Source organism: Tachypleus tridentatus, chromosome 11 (genome assembly GCF_004210375.1).
Source record: "Tachypleus tridentatus isolate NWPU-2018 chromosome 11, ASM421037v1, whole genome shotgun sequence".
Lineage (NCBI taxonomy): Eukaryota > Metazoa > Arthropoda > Merostomata > Xiphosura > Limulidae > Tachypleus > Tachypleus tridentatus.
In genome coordinates, this window is record NC_134835.1 from 16746487 (window position 1) to 16764776 (window position 18290).

General features: G+C 30.9%; 2 protein-coding genes across 4 annotated transcripts in view; one reads left to right on the top strand and one right to left on the bottom strand.

The window, feature by feature from the left end:
- LOC143231708 (uncharacterized) overlaps positions 1-18290 on the top strand; it is a 66986-nt gene that overhangs the window by 19051 nt on the left and 29645 nt on the right. For 2 of the 3 annotated variants that reach the window (XM_076466314.1, XM_076466312.1), the window contains one exon: positions 4703-4970. In XM_076466314.1, the coding sequence (XP_076322429.1) occupies positions 4703-4921 (219 nt within the window). In that variant the 3' untranslated portion in view covers positions 4922-4970. Of the gene's footprint in view, positions 1-4702; positions 4971-18290 lie in introns of those variants that run through there. The other variant, XM_076466313.1, reaches the window with a different exon arrangement.
- LOC143231706 (2,4-dienoyl-CoA reductase [(3E)-enoyl-CoA-producing], mitochondrial-like) overlaps positions 7268-18290 on the bottom strand; it is a 48655-nt gene continuing 37632 nt past the window's right edge. Inside the window, exon 8 of the mRNA XM_076466309.1 lies at positions 7268-7817. Coding sequence (XP_076322424.1) covers positions 7695-7817 — 123 coding nt within the window. The 3' untranslated portion in view covers positions 7268-7694. The remainder of the gene's footprint in view (positions 7818-18290) is intronic.

An 18290-nucleotide genomic window follows, 5' to 3' on the forward strand; every position in this document is an offset into this window, starting at 1 on the left:
TTCATATTATTATTTTCATATTTATATTACCTGAAAATGTTTCTCGTGTACGTGAATATTTATAAATTTAATTTCTCATTAATTAATTATATTTACATCAGATGAACGAGTATTCATTTCGGTAAGTCTCATGTTTTTATTGCATTACAGTGTCGGGTTACTTCAGATTTTATATGAACATTACAGTGTCGGGTTACTTCAGATTTTATAAGTACATTACAGTGTCGGGTTACTTCAGATTTTATATGAACATTACAGTGTCGGGTTACTTCAGATTTTATATGAACATTTATCACGTTTTTCTCAGCGTTTCCCAAACTTTCTCTATTCACGGCATCTTTAGTGTCTCAACAATTTTTCACGGCGCCCCTAAGCAAAACTTAAAACCTAATAGTTCCGTTTATTTAGTAGTTAGGTCCAAACAACTTAAGTACTTATGTCGTAACAACTTAGTAGCCGTTTGAAGGAATAATACACGTAAATTGAAAGTAAAAACAATATTTTTATTTCATTTTCAAATTAATGCTAAAAAAATCTTCCCATTTTTATGTACAAGGACTAAAAATCAACAAAATAATCCATTGAACTTCGTTAGATACTTGATCACAACACCTTCAGTTATTTCAATTACTGACGGACCCGGAGAGTCGACAGGTATTTATATATACAGAATCTAATAATCGAGAAAGTTCGAGAAGTTACTGGCGTAGCCGAAAGTACAAGTACACAAAAACATATCTCAAACATTCAAGAACGTCATCGAAAGAAATGTAGCGCGATCTACTGTTAAAACTGTGAACTACCTGGAGCTAGCTGTTTGCGCAGTCCGATATCGCTTTGTTTGTTTTTCAAATTCGCACGAAGCTGCTCGAGGGCTATCTGTGCTAGCCGTCCCTAAATTAGGGACTAGAAGGAAGGAAGCTCGTCATCACCACCCACCGCCAACTCTTGGGCTATTCTTTTACCAACGAATAATGGAATTGACCATTACATTATTACGCGCATATGCTCTAAAGGGCAAGCATGTTTGGTGTGACGAGAATTAGAACTCGCGACCCTCAGATTACAAGTTGAGCGCCCTAACCATCTAACCAGGCTGGGTATAAACTTGTAAGTATTCGGACAAATTAAAGATACCCTATAATACCACTGAAAATCAAGCGATTTCACGGAAAAATCCTGCTGGACACCACCATTGTAGAGAGACCACATTTAGAGTTATATCAAAGCTGTATAAAATAACATAATAGAAATATTTGAAGCAATGCTATAATAATATTAATCAAAAAGAGGAAACTGTTCTAAAATATGTTAAATTAAACAACATTATAATAAAACCAGTAGATGAGAGTGAGGCTATTGTTATTTTGAACAAAGATGATTATATTGCTGAAGCTAACCGCCATCTTGAAAACATTAAATTCTACAAGAAACAAAACTTCGTATAACTAACTACTATAACCATCGGTGATAAATTTAATAAATTTTCCCCAAACAAGAAAACCAACAAAAAGTCTCTTGTTACCCAGAAATATTTTATCTCTTACTGAATATAAACCTAATAAATCACGGTCGATTCTTAATGACTAACACAAAGATGACTTTTGAGAAACAGTCTGCTTTTGTCGAACTTCAATAAAAAGTAGTCCTTGTACTTTCCCTTCTTACATAAAGAACATGGCACACTTTCTTAGTATCGCAGAGGAACACTGGTCGTTTCTTCTCTTCACACTAATATTCCACATAATGATGGAATTAAAATCAGCCCTAACCCTTTCAAATCCGTCAAAATTTCAAACAGTAACTGGTCTTCCCAGCCTTATCTCTAAATGACTTCAAATTCAATAACAAGCATTACCTTCAAGTTCTCTAAATGACTTCAAATTCAATAACAAGCATTACCTTCAAGTTCTCTAAATGACTTCAAATTCAATAACAAGCATTACCTTCAAGTTAGATGATGAAGTACAGAAAAAGAAACAGAAAGATAAAGCAGGAAACGAAGTTGTAACCAAAATCCACACCACTAAATACAGACAAAAAGTAATTTGATGATATTTTGGAAATTGTCACTGTTTGGCAGGTATGTCCTTTTTAAAGAACTGAAGTGAATCTACATTAACAAAGGAATCAGACTATGTTCAACTGAGAAAGTATTGCGAAAAATGTGGAGGTGGGCCACCTCTTCCACATTTTGAGCCGTAGTATACAAATCGTTTGTCAATGCCACACGTGACATTAAACATCATTTTCGTTTGTCATTGGCTTCACGTATTTTGCTACCAAACGCCTTACTCGTTTGGTTTAAATTTCAATGGATCTGAAAATCAATTTGTCAACTTAACACAAAAATACGATACTCTATAACCACTGTGAAAGCTGGCTTTCAGTATGTTCCATAAATATATTAGTATAGTTACGAGTCATTTTGGTACACCACGTTGCAACACTTTTAACTGAATGTACAATGAGCTGCTGCCCCATATCGGAGAATGTTGACTTTAATTCCGAATTTACAAAGTTTATCTTCAACAAATCTGACAAGCTTTTCGTCCACAGTACAAATCTGTTATACCTCAAAAATCAGACGTATTACTAAAGGTACGTCTGTGGAAAGTCAAAGACAATTTGACTGTGAGAAGGTGATAATATTCATGTAAAGAACAGAAATGTTCTCTGTTGTACAGTTTAAAAGTTACTTGTAAACAAGTCTACAAACTCCCAAATGTGTATCTGAAGCTTATTTAGTATCTATGTATATTGTAACACGAAATGTTATAAAATCAGAAGTGAAGAGTAACACGGAAGGAACGTTGACAACGCGGACACTAAATACGTAATATCATATTGAATGACACTGTTCAAGGTCGTGCATGCCTGCTTTGCCACCCACCCCTGAAATTTCTGATACTTTTAATATACAAAGACTAGAAACTGAGAAAGATTCAATCTACGCAAAATTTGTAAGTTTGCCTTAAGTTAAAAACTTCATATGACGGTAATTACAATGTTGAGTAATAACGAATAATCACGGTCATCAGGTCAAGCTTGACCGATGGTGGAAGAAAGACTTCCAACATCAGCACAAGAGGTGAAACACCACTCTTGTAAAATGTGACTTATCTCCAGTTTCTCATTCTCAGAAAACAGTTTAGACCAAATTGTTTTAATAAAGCTTGGAGGAAGGTATTTAAAGCACTTGGCCTATACAGAACATTTAAATATCAGATTTGAAACATACATAGAGTTAAGGAAAATGCAGTTAATTCTCAGTTATTCATTATGGTGTGTTGTGTGTGCATATATATAGAGTAGAGATGGCTGATATGTGTATTAAAACAAAACACAAACAGCAATATTTTGATTTCTTTAGGTCATTTTCTGTTTGTAGTTAAGCATAAAACTATTCTCACAATGGGTATAGAAACTCGATTTGAAACTCTGCAAGTCTACAGACGTACCGCTGTGCCACTGGAGGGGCTTTAGTTCATCAGTAAGTTAAGAACCATCTTATACTGAGGATGACTTAAGGTAAAAGTTTGTTACTTGTTTTGTGTTTTTAAGTAAAAGTTTTTAATACCGATATCAACCGTCTCTAATATCTATATATATACAGACACACAGACATAAGTTGTTTTACAATTAAAACTTGTGTAGTTGTCCATTGTATGTGAAGTGTGGCATGGTGAGGTGGTTAGAACGTTCAATTCGTAATCTGAGGGTTGCAGGTTCGAATACCCCTGGGGGGACATACAATGTGACGGTCAATCCCACTATTTATTTGTAAAAGAGTAGCCCAAGACTTGGCAGTGACTAGATGCCTTCATCCAATCATACACTACTAAATTAAGGATAGATAGTGCAGATAGCCCTCGTGTAGCTTCGCTTGAAACTTAAAACAAACAAACCAATTTAAGGAAAAAACTTTTTCAGCCAAGCTTCATATATTCTTGATTTCTATGATGGCTTTAGAAATATACAACAAAATATAAAGTTTTCATATGAGAAGAAAATTCTACTTCACTAACGTTTGCACAATTGCTTTTTTTGAAAACATGAAAAAAATAAGTTTGTTCATCAGCTTACTAAAATTTATAATACATGATTTTACCCATGTATTATTATGTTTGTCCATCAGCTTACTAAAATTTATAATACATGATTTTACCCATGTATCATTATGTTTGTTCATCAGCTTACTAAAATGTATAATACATGATTGTACCCATGTATTATTATGTTTGTCCATCAGCTTACTAAAATTTATAATACATGATTTTACCCATGTATCATTATGTTTGTCCATCAGCTTACTAAAATTTATAATACATGATTTTACCCATGCATCATTATGTTTGTTCATCAGCTTACTAAAATTTATAATACATGATTTTACCCATGTATCATTATGTTTGTCCATCAGCTTACTAAAATTTATAATACATGATTTTACCCATGTATCATTATGTTTGTCCATCAGCTTACTAAAATTTATAATACATGATTTTACCCATGTATTATTATGTTTGTCCATCAGCTTACTAAAATTTATAATACATGATTTTACCCATGTATTATTATGTTTGTCCATCAGCTTACTAAAATTTATAATACATGATTTTACCCATGTATTATTAAAGACTTAGAATTTGTGAACATAGAAGTAAATAATTTCCAATAATATGTATTTTTTCTGGAACAGGTAGTTACTATAAGTGGTGTCACACTTGAACATGGGACACCACCACCAGCCTATGATACTATTATGAAGAAAGACCAACAGTTTAAGTATGACCAGAACCCTCCACCATATGACGATGCAATATTATGCCAAAACTATCCAACTGTCCACAGTCTGGGTATCCACACATCTTCATTTCTAAACACATCACAGTATCCAACATCAATAGCACCAACGTAAACCTTGCTTGTGAACCATGAAATTTAAAATGTGTAAGTAAAATTATGTAGAGAACTTAACTGAGTGGCTCCAGTCAGTAGTCTTATAACATTTTCATGAAATGAACTGGGTGTAGATGTGATTTAGGTGTGTGGTGTTTAATATAGGAGATGTGACATGTCTTCACACCACAAGCTACAAACAGTGAAAGGTCAAGTCAGTCACAGAACTGTGACAATCGTGTTCAAGCTGTTGTTTGCATTTTAACTGTATTCAGATATGTTCCTATTTTAGGTGGGAAAAGCAGTGTTTAAAGAAAAAAAAGGTTACACCTATTTTAATTTTTTCAGACATTATTTGGGAGAAAATTCACATTTGTTTTTTATTACAATAATATGTGAACAGATATTCACCAAGCAACTCTACCACACAGCAGATGACAATATTAGCTGTTATTTGTTTATGGTTATAAATGCTTTCCAAACCCATTGTGTCGTTTGCAGTAAACAAGTAATTTTTTGCAGAAACAAATATTTCAAAAGTGATTTCTTAAAGCATTAAGTATATGTATAATATATACTCACATAACAAAACTTAAATACAATATAAGTTCATGTTCTGTAAACATATTCAACAGCAGTACAATCATCTTCTTGTTCCCTTTATATGTGAGATAAAATTTTATTAACTTTATTATCATCAAAATCCAACAGCTGCTGAACAACAAGGACAAGATAATAAGATATTTACATTTCTGAAACTTACTATTATACCTTGGAATTAAAACGATTCCACACTATTCAATTTAGAAGTAACAAAATGACCTAACTATAAAGAGGTTGTTGTTCATTGTTACTACGCACAAAGTGACATAAGGGACTATCTGCACTCTGCCTACCACGGGCATTGAAACCTAGTTTTTAGCAGTACAAGTCTGGAGACGTACCACTGTGCCATTGGGGGCACTGTAATTTAAAAATCACAAGATTAAATATGATAACCCTGATAGGAATCAAGTAACCCTGAGGTTAAACTGAACTGTGAATCTTTCTTCTTGAACTAAACAAATTTTAAGCCTGCAATTAGGTATGATCCAACATCTCAAGGATAAACAGAACCATAACATTTAGAACTTGACAGTTCTTTTCCCCTTGAGTGTAAGGAAGGTTTCTTGTGTGATATTCAATAGAACATTATAATCTTGCATCTACTAAAAAACTTTCACATATAATAACAATTTCTTATGGATTCTACAGAAATTAGTTTGTTATCAAAACACATCAGATACAAAACCTTACCATAAAATATGAGAATACTATCCAGACTTATATAGTTTGGTAAACACACTTCTTCCATCAGATACAAAACCTTACCATAAAATATGAGAATACTATCCAGACTTATATATGTTTTAAATTGTCAAACACACTTCTTCCATCAGATACAAAACCTTACCATAAAATATGAGAATACTATCCAGACTTATATATGTTTTAAATTGTCAAACACACTTCTTCCATCAGATACAAAACCTTACCATAAAATATGAGAATACTATCCAGACTTATATATGTTTTAAATTGTCAAACACACTTCTTCCATCAGATACAAAACCTTACCATAAAATATGAGAATACTATCCAGACTTATATATGTTTTAAATTGTCAAACACACTTCTTCCATCAGATACAAAACCTTACCATAAAATATGAGAATACTATCCAGACTTATATATGTTTTAAATTGTCAAACACACTTCTTCCATCAGATACAAAACCTTACCATAAAATATGAGAATACTATCCAGACTTATATATGTTTTAAATTGTCCAATACAGAAGTTTGCAAACAGATGGCTCACCAGAGAAACTAGTGACTAAATATTTATCAATCAAACTTACTCTAATTACAAACCTTCTCTTCACAAAGTTCAAAGATAATCAGTTTTATATTAATAAAACCCCAAATTAAGCTTATATTAATGGCTCTGTGTGTGTGTAGACATATATACAAAAATAACAAATGTTTCTTTAGCCTAATAATTAAGTAAATAATTAGTAAGTTTCACCTTTCCTTACTTGTATACTTAAGCACAGTGCTTGTAAGTCAGTGATTTGTTTTCATAAAATAAGCTAATCTTTCAGTACTGGAAATTGTACAAAAATACCTAACATGCATGTTGTTCATGTAAATGGAAAAATAACACCAGCACCAACAGTGGTGACATTTTCACAACCTGTAAAGTACAAGTGACCTAGAAATGACAAACATTTAACAATGGTTATGAGAAAACAGTGTAGTTAGTTATGATGAAATACTGTTCTGTACTTTATAGTATTAAAGACTTTCTTAAACATGCAGTTATTCATGCATCAAATACTTTAATTTCAGCAACAACTTACAAAATATTTTGATAGGCAAATTGTCCAGTACCAGACATTATTTCTAACTCATTTATAAAGAGATTTCTCTTACTGGAATGAATGAAATTCACAAGTAAACAAACTTGAAATGTGGATTCTCAGCCCAACCCTTGAAATATGTGTTTTATATCAAGAATAACATCTCATATTATTTCCTTCACAATTATTTTAATAAGCAATTTTATTTTAGAAAAATAATTTCTTCATATAAACAGCATGGATATTATGATTTCCAAAAACTAACAATATTTCAAATACAGTTTGGTCATTCATTTAGCATTCAAAGTAACAGAATTCATTATTATATACTGCACAATTTTTGATGCTATATAACAATATCATAGCATGCAACAATTTATATTGTATTATTTCACGATCCCTTAACTGTTTGAATCAACGCTTCCATTTGGTCCCACTGTTCACGAGTCACACTAAGAAGGCTATTAAATTCTCCTGCTAGAAAAGGAAGTTCCCCACCATCTAGTCGTATGACCTGCAGGATTAGAACACAATGTTTACTGTTCTGGGACAATTAGACCTGCAGTTTAATGTCAAATTTCAAAATTATGGAAATAAATACACTATACCTGATGTATTTTCTAAAATACTTTGTTATTAATTACTTTAACTTCATTTTGATTTAGAGATAGTAGAAACAAAGAGACCGAAAATGTCTACTCTTAATGATGTGGTGCCAGTTACCCATTAATCAAGGTCTACTGTACAAACTGACACTTTACCATGGGCATTTTATGGCAAAAATTAAAACTATTTGTTTTTTTTTTAAAAAAACAAAACCTGCATAAATGTTCTCAACTTTGAACAGTAATTAGGCTATAATTTACATTTAATAACAGAACAAATGAAATAATTTCGTATTTTTTGATATAGGTTTATAGTTAATTTGACATCTATCACTAAAGCTAAAAAACTTGGCACTGAGAGGCTTGTTTTAAGGTCAAAAAGGTTATGCTAAACATGCTCTAATTTTAATTTTCATACCATCAAAAGAAACATGTCAGATAATTTTCAAGTCGATAACCTTTAAAGAAACGAAGTCAGCATTGAGAATAACACTGAGATATGTTTTATACACATGCACAAATTTTGTACTTTATGGCAATAAAACGATATAATAATTACAATATAATCTAATACTTACGTTATTCAGGTGTTGTACAATAAACGTTATAGTAATTACAATATAATCTAACACTTAAATTATTCAGGTGTTGTACACCAAATGTTACAGTAATTACAATATAATCTAACACTTAAATTATTCAGGTGTTGTACACCAAATGTTACAGTAATTACAATATAATCTAACACTTAAATTATTCAGGTGTTGTACACCAAATGTTATAGTAATTACAATATAATCTATTTTTAAATTATTCAAGTGTTGTACACCAAATGTTATAGTAATTACTATAATTTTAAATTATTCAAGTGTTGTACACCAAATGTTATAGTAATTACAATATAATCTAGTGTTGTACACAAATGTTATAGTAATTATAATCTCAGGTGTTGTACACCAAATGTTATAGTAATTACAGTATAATCTAACACTTAAATTATTCAGGTGTTGTACACCAAATGTTATAGTAATTACAGTATAATCTATTTTTAAATTATTCAGGTGTTGTACACCAAATGTTATAGTAATTACAGTATAATCTAACACTTAAATTATTCAAGTGTTGTACACCAAATGTTCTTTTCAATGGCTCAAATGCAGAGATGCCAACTATTTCAAATGACTGAGTGTAATGATTGTAGACAGAGCCCGTACAGATATCGTACAACCACTGGATACAGTTTTGAGTCACCCATGTCTGTGGATCCCTCTGTGGCTAAACTGTAAACACTGTTAGTAAGTATACTTGAAATCATTTTGTCATCTTCACAACCCAACATTTGTACAATGGCTGTAGTTTTGGTTCTAACACAGCCATATTTTTTCGCTATATCAGAGACTAGGAACAGTTTTCTGAATAGATGTCCTGCATGATTGGCTACAGCTAGAGGTAAATTATGAGCAATGACGAATTACATGAACATCACTTCTGCATTTATGGTTTCATATTCTGAATTCTTACACATAAATGTCGTTATCTGCATCGTTTTTGTCTTCACCTCAGCTTTTTTATGGTGAGATGACGATTTTGTATGTCTGGAACAATCGTTTATCCTGCCATGTGCCACAGAAAAATTGATGTGACAAACTGTACAAAACACATGACTGTCACTGACTTTTGATGCAATGACTGGATATTTTGCACTATACTCTTTCCTAAATTTTTGATTCACAGTTTTAGTCCTTTTAGATTTGCCAGAAACAAGAAAATCTGGTGAACGAGGCCTCTCTTTTTCCATCTTGAAAACGATCTCATTGGTGTTTCTATGCCGCTTAGGAAATGAGAAATACCCATCTATGCGAGCACTGACTGGCTGACAAGCACTGATGAGGTAACCATGGATTCCCCCACGTTCCCAGGACGGAGAAGCACTGCACTAAAACTATTGTTAGACGTCGGAGATACAAATATTTTTATTACTTCAAGCACAAACGTGATTATCGCAAGTAGCCATTTGGACTATGTCTTTTATTTATTATTAAAATTTATTTGTATCTCACTAGAAATTTTCTTTTCACCCTTTTCAAGTCCTGGGGAACAATTTATCACTTTATTGTATTGGCCAAAATAATATATAATAATTTGGGAGTTGCAACAAGTTGTAATGTATACACCAAAATCATAATGATTATGCTCAAATTGTAATGGTTGGCATCTCTGCAAATGTTGTCAGATTATGTTTTAGAAACAGGTCCTGAAAGTCAAGTTATTAATGTTTGATCAGTATTTTTAACTGTGATTAGTTGTTATGTCATCTATTTTTTAAATCCACAAATTTGATGTTTTACAAAGCATATTGAACGGTAATGGGATGGAATGACTATGGATACGTAATTCTTCTCTCTTACCACAACTTGTATAACAATCACTAGGCAACAAGTATGTCGAGTTACAGTCATGTCTACAGGCAGAAATAATTCAGAAATAAACTAATGTAACCAAACTTTGTTCTTCCAGAGTGTTGAGATACCTAATGTTAAAGGTTCAAGAACAAACTAAATACACTTTTCATTTTTGAAGCATACAAGTTGAAAATAAACAACAAATATGAATAAAAAACTATTTGTTAGATTACTTTTACAGATACAGATGGGAAATTAAATACATTTAATGAAACAAAGAATTACTTTAGATAGCCTAAAGGCAGTATTTCTACTTGAGAGTATTTCACTTAATATAAATTATATTATAAAGACAACTAAAACATCTGTTTTGATGCATTATTTATAGCACAAGACACAAAGTTAAACAACCTCCTACTGCCATATCATACACTTGACACAAAAGTAAAATTTAGATATCCTGAACAAATTACAAATATTAAGTTTACAGGAGTAGAATGTAAATAAAGATTAATTTATTAATTACAATAGCAATTACTGACAGTTGTGTCAAATTCTTATTAGCACAATAAAACTACTTACTAATGTCAAAAGTAAGTATTTAAGGATAAAACAGATTTACTACAGCTATGGTTGAGAATGGTGAACAAAGGCTAGAAAGAAAATAATGTTGCACTATAGAAATAAGTCAGACTAAGAAACATTATGTTTCTGGGGTAACAAAGAGCAAGAAGAAAGTGTGTAGATGTTTTTAAAGAGAAAAATAAGGATTAAGATATATATGTGTTTATGAAGAAGTACTGTCATAATGTGTATCTCTAATGGATAAGTAAGGGTTAAGATGTATATGTGTTTATGAAGAAGTACTGTTACAATGTGTATTTCTAAGGGACAAGTAAGGGTTAAGATGTATATGTGTTTATGAAAAAGTACTGTTACAATGTGTATTTCTAATGGATAAGTATTTCTAAGGGTTAAGATGTATATGTGTTTATGAAGAAGTACTGTTACAATGTGTATTTCTAATGGATAAATAAGTGTTAAGATGTATATGTGTTTATGAAGAAGTACTGTTACAATGTGTATTTCTAATGGATAAGTAAGGGTTAAGATGTATATGTGTTTATGAAGAAGTACTGTTACAATGTGTATTTCTAATGGATAAGTAAGGGTTAAGATGTATATGTGTTTATGAAGAAGTACTGTTACAATGTGTATTTCTAAGGGATAAGTAAGGGTTAAGATGTATATGTGTTTATGAAGAAGTACTGTTACAATGTGTATTTCTAATGGATAAGTAAGGGTTAAGATGTATATGTGTTTATGAAGTACTGTTACAATGTGTATTTCTAATGGATAAGTAAGGGTTAAGATGTATATGTGTTTATGAAGAAGTACTGTTACAATGTGTATTTCTAATGGATAAGTAAGGGTTAAGATGTATATGTGTTTATGAGAAAGTACTGTTACAATGTGTATTTCTAATGGATAAGTAAGGGTTAAGATGTATATGTGTTTATGAAGAAGTACTGTTACAATGTGTATTTCTAATGGATAAGTAAGGGTTAAGATGTATATGTGTTTATGAAGAAGTACTGTTACAATGTGTATTTCTAATGGATAAGTAAGGGTTAAGATGTATATGTGTTTATGAAGAAGTACTGTTACAATGTGTATTTCTAATGGATAAGTAAGGGTTAAGATGTATATGTGTTTATGAAGAAGTACTGTTACAATGTGTATTTCTAATGGATAAGTAAGGGTTAAGATGTATATGTGTTTATGAAGAAGTACTGTTACAATGTGTATTTCTAATGGATAAGTAAGGGTTAAGATGTATATGTGTTTATGAAGAAGTACTGTTACAATGTGTATTTCTAATGGATAAGTAAGGGTTAAGATGTATATGTGTTTATGAAGAAGTACTGTTACAATGTGTATTTCTAATGGATAAGTAAGGGTTAAGATGTATATGTGTTTATGAAGAAGTACTGTTACAATGTGTATTTCTAATGGATAAGTAAGGGTTAAGATGTATATGTGTTTATGAAGAAGTACTGTTACAATGTGTATTTCTAATGGATAAGTAAGGGTTAAGATGTATATGTGTTTATGAAGAAGTACTGTTACAATGTGTATTTCTAATGGATAAGTAAGGGTTAAGATGTATATGTGTTTATGAAGAAGTACTGTTACAATGTGTATTTCTAATGGATAAGTAAGGGTTAAGATGTATATGTGTTTATGAAGAAGTACTGTTACAATGTGTATTTCTAATGGATAAGTAAGGGTTAAGATGCATATGTGTTTATGAAAAGTACTGTTACAATGTGTATTTCTAATGGATAAGTAAGGGTTAAGATGTATATGTGTTTATGAAGAAGTACTGTTACAATGTGTATTTCTAAGGGACAAGTAAGGGTTAAGATGTATATGTGTTTATGAAGAAGTACTGTTACAATGTGCATTTCTAAGGGATAAGTAAGGGTTAAGATGTATATGTGTTTATGAAGAAGTACTGTTACAATGTGCATTTCTAAGGGATAAGTAAGGGTTAAGATGCATATGTGTTTATGAAGAAGTACTGTTACAATGTGTATTTCTAAGGGATAAGTAAGGGTTAAGATGTATATGTGTTTATGAAGAAGTACTGTTACAATGTGCATTTCTAAGGGATAAGTAAGCGTTAAGATGTATATGTGTTTATGAAGAAGTACTGTTACAATGTGTATTTCTAATGGATAAGTAAGGGTTAAGATGTATATGTGTTTATGAAGAAGTACTGTTACAATGTGTATTTCTAAGGGACAAGTAAGGGTTAAGATGTATATGTGTTTATGAAAAAGTACTGTTACAATGTGTATTTCTAAGAGACAAGTAAGGGTTAAGATGTATATGTGTTTATGAAGAAGTACTGTTACAATGTGTATTTCTAATGGATAAGTAAGAATTAAGATGTATATGTGTTTATGAAGAAGTACTGTTACAATGTGTATTTCTAAGGGATAGGTAAGGGTTAAGATGTATATGTGTTTATGACGAAATACTGTTACAATGTGTATTTCTAAGGGACAAATAAAGATTAAGATGTATATGTGTTTATGAAGAAGTACTGTTACAATGTGTATTTCTAAGGGATAAGTAAGGGTTAAGATGTATATGTGTTTATGAAGAAGTACTGTTACAATGTGTATTTCTAAGAGACAAGTAAGGGTTAAGATGTATATGTGTTTATGAAGAAGTACTGTTACAATGTGTATTTCTAAGGGATAAGTAAGGGTTAAGATGTATATGTGTTTATGAAGAAGTACTGTTACAATGTGTATTTCTAAGGGATAAGTAAGGGTTAAGATGTATATGTGTTTATGAAGAAGTACTGTTACAATGTGTATTTCTAAGGGATAAGTAAGGGTTAAGATGTATATGTGTTTATGAAGAAGTACTGTTACAATGTGTATTTCTAATGGATAAGTAAGGGTTAAGATGTATATGTGTTTATGAAGAAGTACTGTTACAATGTGTATTTCTAAGGGATAAGTAAGGGTTAAGATGTATATGTGTTTATGAAGAAGTACTGTTACAATGTGTATTTCTAATGGATAAGTAAGGGTTAAGATGTATATGTGTTTATGAAGAAGTACTGTTACAATGTGTATTTCTAATGGATAAGTAAGGGTTAAGATGTATATGTGTTTATGAAGAAGTACTGTTACAATGTGTATTTCTAATGGATAAGTAAGGGTTAAGATGTATATGTGTTTATGAAGAAGTACTGTTACAATGTGTATTTCTAATGGATAAGTAAGGGTTAAGATGTATATGTGTTTATGAAGAAGTACTGTTACAATGTGTATTTCTAAGGGACAAGTAAGGGTTAAGATGTATATGTGTTTATGAAGAAGTACTGTTACAATGTGTATTTCTAAGGGATAAGTAAGGGTTAAGATGTATATGTGTTTATGAAGAAGTACTGTTACAATGTGTATTTCTAAGGGATAAGTAAGGGTTAAGATGTATATGTGTTTATGAAGAAGTACTGTTACAATGTGTATTTCTAAGGGATAAGTAAGGGTTAAGATGTATATGTGTTTATGAAGAAGTACTGTTACAATGTGTATTTCTAAGGACAAGTAAGGGTTAAGATGTATATGTGTTTATGAAGAAGTACTGTTACAATGTGTATTTCTAAGAGACAAGTAAGGGTTAAGATGTATATGTGTTTATGAAGAAGTACTGTTACAATGTGTATTTCTAATGGATAAGTAAGGGTTAAGATGTATATGTGTTTATGAAGAAGTACTGTTACAATGTGTATTTCTAAGGGATAAGTAAGGGTTAAGATGTATATGTGTTTATGAAGAAGTACTGTTACAATGTGTATTTCTAAGGGACAAATAAAGATTAAGATGTATATGTGTTTATGACGAAGTACTGTTACAATGTGTATTTCTAAGAGACAAGTAAGGGTTAGGATGTATATCTGTTTATGAAGAAGTACTGTTACAATGTGTATTTCTAAGAGACAAATAAAGGTTAAGATGTATATGTGTTTATGAAGAAGTACTGTTACAATGTGTATTTCTAAGGGATAAGTAAGGGTTAAAATGTATATGTGTTTATGAAGAAGTACTGTTACAATGTGTATTTCTAAGAGACAAGTAAGGGTTAAGATGTATATGTGTTTATGAAGAAGTACTATCATAATGTGTATTTCTAAGGGATAAGTAAGGGTTAAGATGTATATGTGTTTATGAAGAAGTACTGTCATAATGTGTATTTCTAAGAGACAAGTAAGGGTTAAAATGTATATGTGTTTATGAAGAAGTACTGTTACAATGTGTATTTCTAAGAGATAAGTAAGGGTTAAGATGTATATGTGTTTATGAAGTACTGTTACAATGTGTATTTCTAAGAGATAAGTAAGGGTTAAGATGTATATGTGTTTATGAAGAAGTACTGTTACAATGTGTATTTGTAAGAGACAAGTAAGGGTTAAGATGTATATGTGTTTATGAAGAAGTACTGTTACAATGTGTATTTCTAAGAGACAAGTAAGGGTTAAGATGTATATGTGTTTATGAAGAAGTACTGTCATAATGTGTATTTCTAAGGGATAACTAAGGGTTAAGATGTATATGTGTTTATGAAGAAGTACTGTTACAATGTGTATTTGTAAGGGATAAATAAGGGTTAAGATGTATATGTGTTTATGAAGAAGTACTGTTACAATGTGTATTTGTAAGGGAAAAGTAAAGGTTAAGATATATATGTGTTTATGAAGAAGTACTGTTACAATGTGTATTTCTAAGGGATAAGTAAGGGTTAAAATGTATGTGTTTATGAAGAAGTACTGTCATAATGTGTATTTCTAAGGGATAAATAAGGGTTAAGATGTATATGTGTTTATGAAGAAGTACTGTTACAATGTGTATTTCTAAGAGACAAGTAAGGGTTAGGATGTATATCTGTTTATGAAGAAGTACTGTTACAATGTGTATTTCTAAGAGACAAATAAAGGTTAAGATGTATATGTGTTTATGAAGAAGTACTGTTACAATGTGTATTTCTAAGGGATAAGTAAGGGTTAAGATGTATATGTGTTTATGAAGAAGTACTGTTACAATGTGTATTTCTAATGGATAAGTAAGGGTTAAGATGTATATGTGTTTATGAAGAAGTACTGTTACAATGTGTATTTCTAAGGGATAAGTAAGGGTTAAAATGTATGTGTTTATGAAGAAGTACTGTCATAATGTGTATTTCTAAGAGACAAGTAGGGTTAGGATGTATATCTGTTGATGAAGAAGTACTGTTACAATGTGTATTTCTAAGAGACAAGTAAGGGTTAAAATGTATATGTGTTTATGAAGAAGTACTGTTACAATGTGTATTTCTAAGAGACAAGTAAGGGTTAAGATGTATATGTGTTTATGAAGAAGTACTGTTACAATGTGTATTTCTAAGGGACAAGTAAGGGTTAAGATGTTAATGTGTTTATGAAGAAGTACTGTTACAATGTGTATTTCTAATGGATAAGTAAGGGTTAAGATGTATATGTGTTTATGAAGAAGTACTGTTACAATGTGTATTTCTAAGGGATAAGTAAGGGTTAAGATGTATATGTGTTTATGAAGAAGTACTGTTACAATGTGTATTTCTAAGGGACAAATAAGGATTAAGATATATATGTGTTTATGACGAAGTACTGTTACAATGTGTATTTCTAAGAGACAAGTAAGGGTTAGGATGTATATCTGTTTATGAAGAAGTACTGTTACAATGTGTATTTCTAAGAGACAAATAAAGGTTAAGATGTATATGTGTTTATGAAGAAGTACTGTTACAATGTGTATTTCTAAGGGATAAGTAAGGGTTAAAATGTATATGTGTTTATGAAGAAGTACTGTTACAATGTGTATTTCTAAGAGACAAGTAAGGGTTAAGATGTATATGTGTTTATGAAGAAGTACTGTCATAATGTGTATTTCTAAGGGATAAGTAAGGGTTAAGATGTATATGTGTTTATGAAGAAGTACTGTTACAATGTGTATTTCTAAGGGATAAATAAGGGTTAAGATGTATATGTGTTTATGAAGAAGTACTGTTACAATGTGTATTTCTAAGGGAAAAGTAAGGGTTAAGATATATATGTGTTTATGAAGAAGTACTGTTACAATGTGTATTTCTAAGGGATAAGTAAGGGTTAAAATGTATGTGTTTATGAAGAAGCACTGTCATAATGTGTATTTCTAAGGGATAAATAAGGATTAAGATGTATATGTGTTTATGACGAAGTACTGTTACAATGTCTATTTCTAAGAGACAAGTAAGGGTTAGGATGTATATCTGTTTATGAAGAAGTACTGTTACAATGTGTATTTCTAACAGACAAATAAAGGTTAAGATGCATATGTGTTTATGAAGAAGTACTGTTACAATGTGTATTTCTAAGGGATAAGTAAGGGTTAAGATGTATATGTGTTTATGAAGAAGTACTGTTACAATGTGTATTTCTAATGGATAAGTAAGGGTTAAGATGTATATGTGTTTATGAAGAAGTACTGTTACAATGTGTATTTCTAAGGGATAAGTAAGGGTTAAAATGTATGTGTTTATGAAGAAGTACTGTCATAATGTGTATTTCTAAGAGACAAGTAGGGTTAGGATGTATATCTGTTGATGAAGAAGTACTGTTACAATGTGTATTTCTAAGAGACAAGTAAGGGTTAAAATGTATATGTGTTTATGAAGAAGTACTGTTACAATGTGTATTTCTAAGAGACAAGTAAGGGTTAAGATGTATATGTGTTTATGAAGAAGTACTGTCATAATGTGTATTTCTAAGGGTTAAGATGTTAATGTGTTTATAAAGAAGTACTGTTACAATGTGTATTTCTAATGGATAAGTAAGAATTAAGATGTATATGTGTTTATGAAGAAGTACTGTTACAATGTGTATTTCTAAGGGATAGGTAAGGGTTAAGATGTATATGTGTTTATGACGAAGTACTGTTACAATGTGTATTTCTAAGGGACAAATAAGGATTAAGATGTATATGTGTTTATGAAGAAGTACTGTTACAATGTGTATTTCTAAGAGACAAGTAAGGGTTAAGATGTATATGTGTTTATGAAGAAGTACTGTTACAATGTGTATTTCTAAGAGACAAATAAAGGTTAAGATGTATATGTGTTTATGAAGAAGTACTGTTACAATGTGTATTTCTAAGGGATAAGTAAGGGTTAAAATGTATATGTGTTTATGAAGAAGTACTGTTACAATGTGTATTTCTAAGAGACAAGTAAGGGTTAAGATGTATATGTGTTTATGAAGAAGTACTGTCATAATGTGTATTTCTAAGGGATAAGTAAGGGTTAAGATGTATATGTGTTTATGAAGAAGTACTGTCATAATGTGTATTTCTAAGGGATAAATAAGGATTAAGATGTATATGTGTTTATGAAGAAGTACTGTTACAA